The sequence below is a fragment of the Leptonychotes weddellii genome, chromosome 9 (genome assembly GCF_054177405.1).
Source record: "Leptonychotes weddellii isolate Sample4059 chromosome 9, ASM5417740v2, whole genome shotgun sequence".
NCBI classification, from domain to species: domain Eukaryota; kingdom Metazoa; phylum Chordata; class Mammalia; order Carnivora; family Phocidae; genus Leptonychotes; species Leptonychotes weddellii.
The window spans coordinates 93303053-93312414 of record NC_138377.1 but is presented as its reverse complement, the minus strand read 5'-3'; the positions used below and the strand labels follow the sequence as shown (position 1 = coordinate 93312414).

General features: G+C 41.2%; 1 protein-coding gene and 1 pseudogene across 5 annotated transcripts in view; both read right to left on the bottom strand.

Moving 5' to 3' along the window:
- Positions 1 to 9362, bottom strand: part of ANKDD1A (ankyrin repeat and death domain containing 1A) — a 43683-nt gene that overhangs the window by 13916 nt on the left and 20405 nt on the right. For all 5 annotated transcript variants that reach the window (XM_081831247.1, XM_081831246.1, XM_031029772.2 and 2 more), the window contains one exon: positions 8706 to 8804. In XM_081831247.1, coding sequence (XP_081687373.1) covers positions 8706 to 8804 — 99 coding nt within the window. The remainder of the gene's footprint in view (positions 1 to 8705; positions 8805 to 9362) is intronic.
- On the bottom strand, positions 2799 to 3969 carry LOC102729941 (perilipin-2 pseudogene; annotated as a pseudogene).

Below are 9362 nucleotides of genomic sequence, written 5' to 3'. Positions count from 1 at the left end.
GGGCGCCTGGGTGGCTCAGTTGGTTAAGCGACTGCCTTCGGCTCAGGTCATGATCCTGGAGTCCCAGGATCGAGTCCCATATCGGGCTCCCTGCTCAGTGGGGGGTCTGCTTCTCCCTCTGACTCTCTTCCCTCTCGTGCTCTCTGTCTCTCATTCTCTCTCTCAAATAAATAAATAAAATCTTTAAAAAAAAAAAAAAAAGATGACCATTTTCTCCTACATTATTTACAAGTTTAATGTAATCCCAAACCCAAATTTCTATAAATGCCAAAAAGGATTCTGAAACACATCTAGAAAAAAATTTTTAAACCCAGGGAAAACTACCCTAAGAATTTCAACAGAGTCCTCAGATCAGTGCTGGACGACTGTGAAATCAAAATCCGGCCAGGAAAAGGTGTGCTTTGCCAGTGAATGGGGAGAGACTGAAAATGGCTCAAACGCATGACTCAGGTGAGCCTGGAAACTTGTCAGAACTACAAGGACCGTCTTTCCAGAAAGAAAGCAGCAGGCTATGGAGATAAAATAAGCGAACACGCTGGATCTAGCCTCGGTCGTCCTGGAAACACATCTGGGGGAATGTGGTCAGAAAGGGGAGTGGAAAGAGAGCAAGTATGGCTTTTAGTTGTTTTACATTTTATTTATAAAAACCAAAAGAACCAAAAAGTACACAAGGTACATAGTGAAAAGCCTTCTTCCACCCCCATCACCCATCTGCTCATATTCCCCACTGCTAAACCCCACTGGTAATCTTTTTTTTTTAAGATTTTATTTATTTATTTATTTATTTATTTATTTATTTATTTATTTGTCAGAGAGAGAGAATAAGCAGCGGGAGTGGCAGGCAGAGGGAGAAGCAGGCTCCCCGCTGAGCAGGGGGGCCCCGATGTGGGACTCAATCCCAGGACCCTGGGATCAGGACCTGAGCCAAAGGCAGAGGCTTTACCAACTGAGCCACCCAGGTGCTGCCCACCCCACCCCCCCACCACTGACACTGGTAATCTTGACTGTTGCTATTATGTGTATCCTTCCAGAGATGCTTAAATTTTTTTTTTAAAGAAGAACCTTAAATTAAAGTTTTATTTTGAGGTAATTATAGACTCACATGCAGTTAAAAAATAATGCAGAGAGCTCTGGTGTATCCTTTACCCACTTCCCCCCACGGGTAACATCTTACAAAACCCTGGTACAGGGGCACCTGGGTGGTGCAGTAGGTGAAGCATCCCACTCTTGATTTCTGCTCAGGTCATGATCTCAGGATCCTGGGATCGAGCCCCGAGTTGGGCTCCATGCTCAGTGCAGAGTTTGCTTCTCTCTCCCCCCTCTGTCCCTCTCCCCTGCAGGCTCGCCCTATCTCTCTCTCTAAAATAAAATAAATAAATCTTAAAAACAACAACAACCCTGGTACAATATCCCAAGCAGGATAATGACTCTGATAACATCCACTGTCTTATCCCGATCCCCCCAGCTTCACTTGTCGTCGTTTGTACACGTGTGTGTTTAGTTCTATGCCATTTTATCACATGTGCATGTTCATATGCCCACTGCACAGCAAAGATACAGAACCGTTCCCTCACGAGGATCCCTTGTGTTGTTTTTTTATAATTCTCTCCTCTCTCCACGTCCCTATCACTAACCCCCAGCAAACACTAATCTGCTCTCCCTCTCTATTGTGTCATTTCGAGAATGTTCTATAAGCAGAACCATACAATATGTAACTTCACAGACTGGTTTTTTCACTCAACATTATTCCCTTGAGATTCATCCAAGTTGTTGCACGCACCAGTAGTTTCTTCTCATTGCTGAGTTGTATGAGTTGGATGTACCACAGTTTCTCTTACCATTCACGTTTCAAAGGACATCTGGGTTTCCAGGTTTGGCCTATTATGAATAAAGGTGCTATGAAAATTCAGGTACAGGTTTTTGTGCGAATGGATGTTCTCACTTCTCTGGGGGAAAAGGCCGAGAGTGCAATTGCTAGGTCACAGGGTAACTGCATGTTTAGTTTTTCGAATAACTCCAAAGCTGTTTTCCAGAATGGTTGTACCATTTTATATTCGCACCAGCAATGTAAGAGTGATCCAGTTTCTCCACAACCTTGCCAACACTTGGTGTCATCACTATTTTTTATTTTAATCATTCTGATAGGCGTGTAGTGATATCTCTTTGTGGTTTTAACTTGCACTTCCCTAATGGCTAATGATGTTGAATGTCTTTTCATACCCTTATTTGTCATCTGTATATTCTCGTCAGTGAAATGTCTATTCAGGTGTTTTGTCCATTTTCTAATTTTTTTTTTACCGTAGGGCTTTGAGGTGAGGTTTTTTTTTATCTATTCTGCGGTGAATTTTATTGAATTCATAGGGCGCATTCCTTCATGAAAAATAATTTTTAAAAAAAGTTGTACAGGCATGCTTTGTGAGACAAACCGGTGAGATGAAGCCTGCTCAGACCGGACCAGAGCAGACACCAGCCCACACCACAACCCACATGATGGTGCTTTTATTCAATACAAACAAACAGCAACAATGATAATAGGATGAGACCATAAATGCATGGAAACTTTCTGGGACTCCTGGCTAGGCTCTGACCAATCTATCATTCTTTTCTTACCAGCCAGGTAAACAACCGAGCTCATCTGCTAAGGCCAAAAATTTCAAAGCTCTTAATCCAGTTAGAAATGACTACAACTGAGGACCTTTTCTCTGGCTAGCTGGCTTCCCCAATTCAGAGTTATTAGCAGGTCAATTTCAGCATCACAGAAAGTCTCCTCCAGCTGGCTGTACCACATACTGGTGACAAGGAGAGCTTTAACGTGTTCTGTGCTCAGGCTGCTGGGCCTCCGGACAGCTTGTGTCCTTCTGTGCACCTTGGTTCTGAGCATTCTGAGACTTGGTCAGCTACAGATAAAAGGGACCTACCAGCCCGTTCAGAGGCATGTTGTTAACAAGATAATCCATCACATCATCTAAATACTCCATTTTCTGCAGCCTGCCCCTTGTGGGAAGTGAGGAGGCCATCAAACACTTCCTTAAAGGAGGCAGTATTGCAGAACCCTGAGTAGATGTCACCAGCCATCACCCCCAAGGGACTGGCCTGATCTTGGATGTTCTGCAGTAACCTTTGGACATTGGACAGCAGAGTGTGGCACGTGGTCTGCAGCTGCTGAGTCAGGTGGCGGGCAATAGCAAGAGGACGTGACTCAAAGTGCTCAGCACAGTGGGACTCATCTGTATCATCATAGCCAATGCTCTTCCACTCCACCCAGGAGAGACAGAACATATCCTGAGCACCTTGAATTTTCTGGTTGGCACTATGCACATTCTTCCTGGCAAATTCGATCGGATTAGCAGTGGAATGGAGCTGAGAAATGGTCTCTTGGCTTTTTTGCTTGGCTTCTTTAACCTTGCTGAGAGCCTGCTGGTAGACACATGAGCAGAGCTTGGTAGACAGGGATCCCAGTCTAATGTAATAACTTGGCTTCTGAACTGTATCAAATCCTTCAACTTTTTTTGCTTCTTTTTCTATTCTTTCTCAGTGAGAGGGAGGTACTGGTCCACCAACAACTCTGATTTGGTGAGCGCATTTTCTACTCCACTGCTCACCATCTGCACCATTCGACCTCCCAAGACTGTTAATGCTGCCATTGACCATAGACTTGGTCTTCTCCACGCTGCCTGTCACCACTCCTTTGGTCTTGTCCATCACCCCAGTGATGGTGCTGGCCATGGAATCCTTGGCCCCGGTCACAGTAGTGTCACAGTATCTTTTGCCCCGGTCATAACACTTCTGGCATTGGCAACAACTTTGTTTGTTGGCTGATTCAGAATAGGCAGTTTCTCCTCAACCCTGTCTAGCCCCTTACAAGCATAGGTATTGGCAACCGCAATTTGTCGCTCTAGCTTCTGGATGATGGGCAGAGCACTGGTCACAGCCACGGAAGTGATGGTCTTCACACCCTTCTTTGCCATCTTGCACACCGACTTCAAGAGTAGATTTAGTTTGTAAGAAACTGCGAGACTGTCTTCCAAAGTGGCTGTACCATTTTGCATTCTATTCCCAGCAGCAATGAATGAGAGTTCCTGCTGCTCTGCATCCTCATCAGTATTTGGTGTTGTCAGTGTTTTGGCTTTTGGCCATTCTAATAGGTGTGTACATCACGGTGTTCTTATGGAGCCCTTCTTTACTTTGTGTCATTGCAAGATACTCCAGATTCCTCCTATATATTTCCTGCCCCAGTCCTAGAAGTTTCTCCAAGAGCCCTGGTACTTTTGGTGGAGAATGCTTATCTTGTTTTTTTCACATAACTACAGCATTAAGATCTATTCATATATTTGTTTAAAAACTTCCCCAATTTGGAACTCTCTTGTACTGTTGGTGGGAATGCAAACTGGTGCAGCCACGTAGAAAACAGTACGGAGGTTCCTTAAAAAATTAAAAATGGAACTGCCCTACAACCCAGCAATTGTACTACTAGGTATTTACCCAAAGAATACAAAAATACTAATTCAAAGGGATACATGCACCCTGATATTTATAGCAGCATTATCTACAATAGCCAAATTATGGAAGTAGCCCATGTCCATCGATTGATGAATGGATAAACAAGGATAAACAATATATATATATATATATATATCTCACATCTTCTATATAAAATGGAATACTACTCAGCCATAAGAAAGAATGAAATCTTGCCTCAGCAATGACATGGATGGAGCTAGAGAGTATTAAGTTAAACAAAATAAGTCTGTCAGAGAAAGACAAATATCATGACTCCTAGAAGTAGATTTGCTTCGTCAAAGGGCCCATGCATTTGCACTTTGTTATACATATTGCAAAAATTGCTCTGTTGTATGGTTGTACCAATTTATGCTGGCTCCAGTAATATATGATGGTGCCTACTTCCCCACAGCTTTGTCAACACATTTGGCAAAACTTTGGGATTTGTACCAATCTGATGAGTGGATGTATGTCCAGGTAGTATCAATTCACATTTCTCTTAAGAGTCATCTGTATTTCTTTTCTATAAAAATGTCTGTTCATATCCTTTGGCCATTTTTCTCGTGGGTTGTTTTTTATATTGTAATAATTTGCACAAACTCTTATATATTAGAAAGACTCAGTTCTTTATCTTTGAATCTGGTTTGTCATTTACCTTTTGACTTGGCTTATAGTCTCTTTTGCCAGGCAAAATGTTTTTATTATTTAATCAAGTTTAGCAGTCTTTTATGGTATGTGGATTTAGGACAACTCCCGTACCCCTTTTCTCTTTCAGAGTGTTCTTAGCTATTTTGAACTTCAATTGTTTAAGAAAAAAAAAAAAAGATAAATGGGGCACAAGGCTGGCTCAATTGGTAGAGCATGCAACTCAATCTTAGAGTCGTGAGTTTGAGCCCCATGTTGGGTGTAGAGCTCACTTTAAAAAAGATAAATAGATAAAACAAAAAACCTGTTTTTATTACACCTATGAGCCACACCTTGCAGCAATCTGAAAGGACAAAGGAGTGCAGGGCATCTGCACAAATTTTAGGTTTGTTCTAGCTCTGTGAAAAAGGGCTCTTGGTACTTTGATACAGATTGCATTAAATCTGTAGATTGCTTTGTGTACTATGGACATTTTAATATTTGTTCTTCCAACCCATGAGCATGGGATGTCTTTCCATTTCTTTGCATCATCTTGAACTTCTTTCATCAGTGTTCTATAGTTTTCAGAGGACAGGTCTTTCACCTCTTTGGTTAAGTTTATTCCTAGATAAATTTATTGTTTTTGGTGCAATTGTAGATGGGATTTTTTTTCTTTCTTTTTTAAGATTTTATTTATTTATTTGAGAGAAAGAGAAAGAGAGAGAGAGCATGGGAAGAGGCAGAGGGAGAAGGAGAAGCAGACTCTCTGCTGAACAGGGAGCCGGATGTGAGGCTCCATCCCAGGACCCTGAGATCATGACCTGAGCTGAAGGCAGATGCTTAACTGACTGAGCCACCCAGGTGCCCCTGGGATTGTTTTCTTAATTTCACTTTCTGCTGTTTCATTATTAGTGTATAGGAATGCAACAGATTTCTGTACATCAGTTTTATATCCTGCAACTTTACTGAATTCATGTATCAGTTCTAGTGGTTTTTTGGTGGAATCTTTAGGGTTTTCTATATATAATATTATGTCATCTGCAAATAATGACAGCTTTACTTCTTCCTTACCAATTTGGATGCCTTTTATTTCTTTATGCTCTCTAATTGGTGTGGCTAGGACTTCCAGTACTGTGTTGAATAAAAGTGGTGAGAGTGGACATCCTTGTCTTGTTCCTGATCTTAGTGGAAAAGCTCTCAGTTTTTCTCCATTGAGTATGATGTTGGCTGTGGGTTTTTCATATAAAGCCTTTATTATGTTGAGATATGTTCCCTCTAGACCTACTCTGCAGAGGGTTTTTATCATGAATGGATGTTGTAGTTTATCAAATGCTTTTTCCACATCTATTGAAATAATCATATGGTTTTTAACCTTTCTCTTATTGATGTGATGTGAGATTGTTCTCTTAACTTCACTTTCTGCTGTTTCATTATTAGTGTACAGGAATGCAAAAGATTTCTGTACATTGATTTTGTATCCTTAAGTTGATTTTTTAATTAAAAAAATACTTTAAATTTCAGCTGGAAAAATAAACATGTGAGAATATAAAATGATAAAAGATTATACTAACAGACTAGGATATTTAAGATGACTAGCTTTATATGACTTTAAAACAAATTACAAGGCAACAATAATTAAAATAATATGGTACTAGCTCAAGATTAGACATAAAACTTACTGAAAGAGAATCACTTGCCCAGACATAGAGCACATCATATATCAAAATGTGAATATGTGATAAAGGAAAGAATGAAAAAGTACTTAAGAGAAGTTATAATTATTTAATAAATGCACTTGACATAGAAATATTTAAAAAATTGGGGGGAATCTATTGAGTAATATATCACACCATATACAAAAAAATATACTGTAGGAGGATTAAAGAGTTAAACATCAAAAATCAAATTGTAACTAGAAGATTCCTAAATTAAAATTCAAAATTTGCATCAATACCTGTGATTACACAAACATTTACATCTTTAGCATGTTGAAAAGTTCTAAGAGTAAGCAACATATATTATGATCCAAGAGTAATAACCTCAAAGTAACTGGTTAAGGAAAAACCACATCAACGTAGACAAAGGATAGGAAGAAATAACTCACAATAGAAGAACCTCAACTAGAAAAATTATTGGGAAAATTTCAGGGTCAACAGTAATCAAAGAGATTGAAAATAAAACAATAACAAAGAATCATTTAACTATAAAATTTATAGAAAATGTTAATATGTAATATTGGTGAAAGGTCACTCATAAATTACTGGGGGCTATCATAAAAATGTTTTTACCACCTGACCCAGAAATCCTCTTTGGAGAATTCATATATAATGCAAAAGACATACAAAGTTACAGGCCATAAAGATGTTCATAAATCATTATTTAGCCTGGCAAAGTCAGAAAAAACTTAAATACCTGATAGTTGAGGAACTGTTAAGTGTGATGTAGTCACCGAACCACATCTGGCATTAAAAATGGTTGCTAGAAAAACTAGCAACATTTGATACCTGAGCTGGATAGAGTCTCCACTGGACCCGAATCAAAATTCTGACGTCTTGATGGTTAAAAACAAATAAGCATCCCCCTTTCCAGAATTCCACCTTAGCTTGGATTCTTTCTAGCTAGAGGTGCTACTACACATAGAAGAAAACTGGAAGGGAATAAAGAAAGATCATTGCTTTACCAGGGTGCTGGGATTAGGGATGCCTTTTTTCTCCATATTCCAATGAACTGTGCTATATTGTTCTTACAATAATTTAAAATATAGTGCTTATTGGGGTGCCTGGGTGGCTCAGTTGGTTAAGCGACTGCCTTCGGCTCAGGTCATGATCCTGGAGTCCCAGGATCAAGTCCCGCATCGGGCTCCCTGCTCAGCAAGGAGCCTGCTTCTCCCTCTAACCCTCCCCTCTCTCATGTACTCTCTCTCTCTCATTCTCGCTCTCTCAAATAAATAAATAAATCTTTTAAAAAAAAAAAAAGTAAAATATAGTGCTTATTTAAGAAATGACCTCTTAAAAAACAAACAAAAAAACGAAAAAAACCCAAAAGAAATGACCTGTTTCTAATTTAAACAAGAGATAGTTCCTCATTTATATAATGGGAATAATAATAGCACCTAAAGATAAAGAAACAAAGGCCCAACGAGGTCCAAGCAACTTGCCCAAGGTCATTCAGTATGTGAACGGCAGTGCCAGGCCTCAAAGCCAGGTTGTCTGACAAAGTACATGCCTTAACCACAAGGATATACTGTCTCCTGTGAGTGCACCACAACATAACAAGAAAAAATGAACAACCAAGAGGCTAGATCTGTGATATAAAAGACCATCACTAAGTCCCAATGGATAAATGAGTGGAGAACACGAGCGATTAATTTGCTTGGGAGAAAATGCAGCTTGTTTGCTAAGCCTGTTCTAGCTAGAAACTTATCTGATCCTCCCTCACGCTAGCTACCAGGTCCTCCAGTCCTGGCCCTCATGCCAACCCCAGGGGCCCAAAGCACCCATCTCTCCCTGCTGTGCTTCATCAGCGAGGTCATGGGGACTTTGCAGTGGGGACCCCCTTTCAACCCAGGCCCCCACACTTACATGATCAGCCACATTGGTGTGGCCTCCTGCATGGATGAGGGCCCGGGCCACGTCCTCAGAGCCACAGAGGACTGCGTAGTGGAGGCAGCTCTGTTTTTTCTAGAAGGAAACAGGCATCAGTGCCATGTCCTGAAAGCCCCTCACAGTGGGGCTTTGGGATCCATTATTCCATTTGTGTCTCACAACCCCCGGGACAATTACCCCCTTGAACCCTGAGGCTGGAGAAATCAATTGCCTTGCCCAGGCCTGGTGATGAGTAAAAGGAGCTCACTGTGGTCCTGGCTTTTCCTTGCCTCCTGTCACAAACTCCAGAACATATATCAAAGCCTGCACAATTCCTAGGCTGGTAAAGACACGCAGAGTATACTCTGAGGTTTTCAAAGAGAGGAATAAATAAGATTTGCTAGCACAGAGCAAACTCCACCTGGCACGCACTGCCCCGCTAGATCTGGTCTCAGCACGTCCGGGCAGGAGCTGGGCAGCGCCAGGGCAAGGCTTCATCCCGATGGGCCTTCTAAGTGCCCTCCTTCAATCCAAGGGCACCCCCGGTCAAACAACGATCTCACATGTGATACCCCCTCCCCCTAACTCTGCCAGGCAGACCTCTCTAGGCAACCAGGGGTCCCAGACTGCCCAGACTGTTCCCCCAGGACTTTC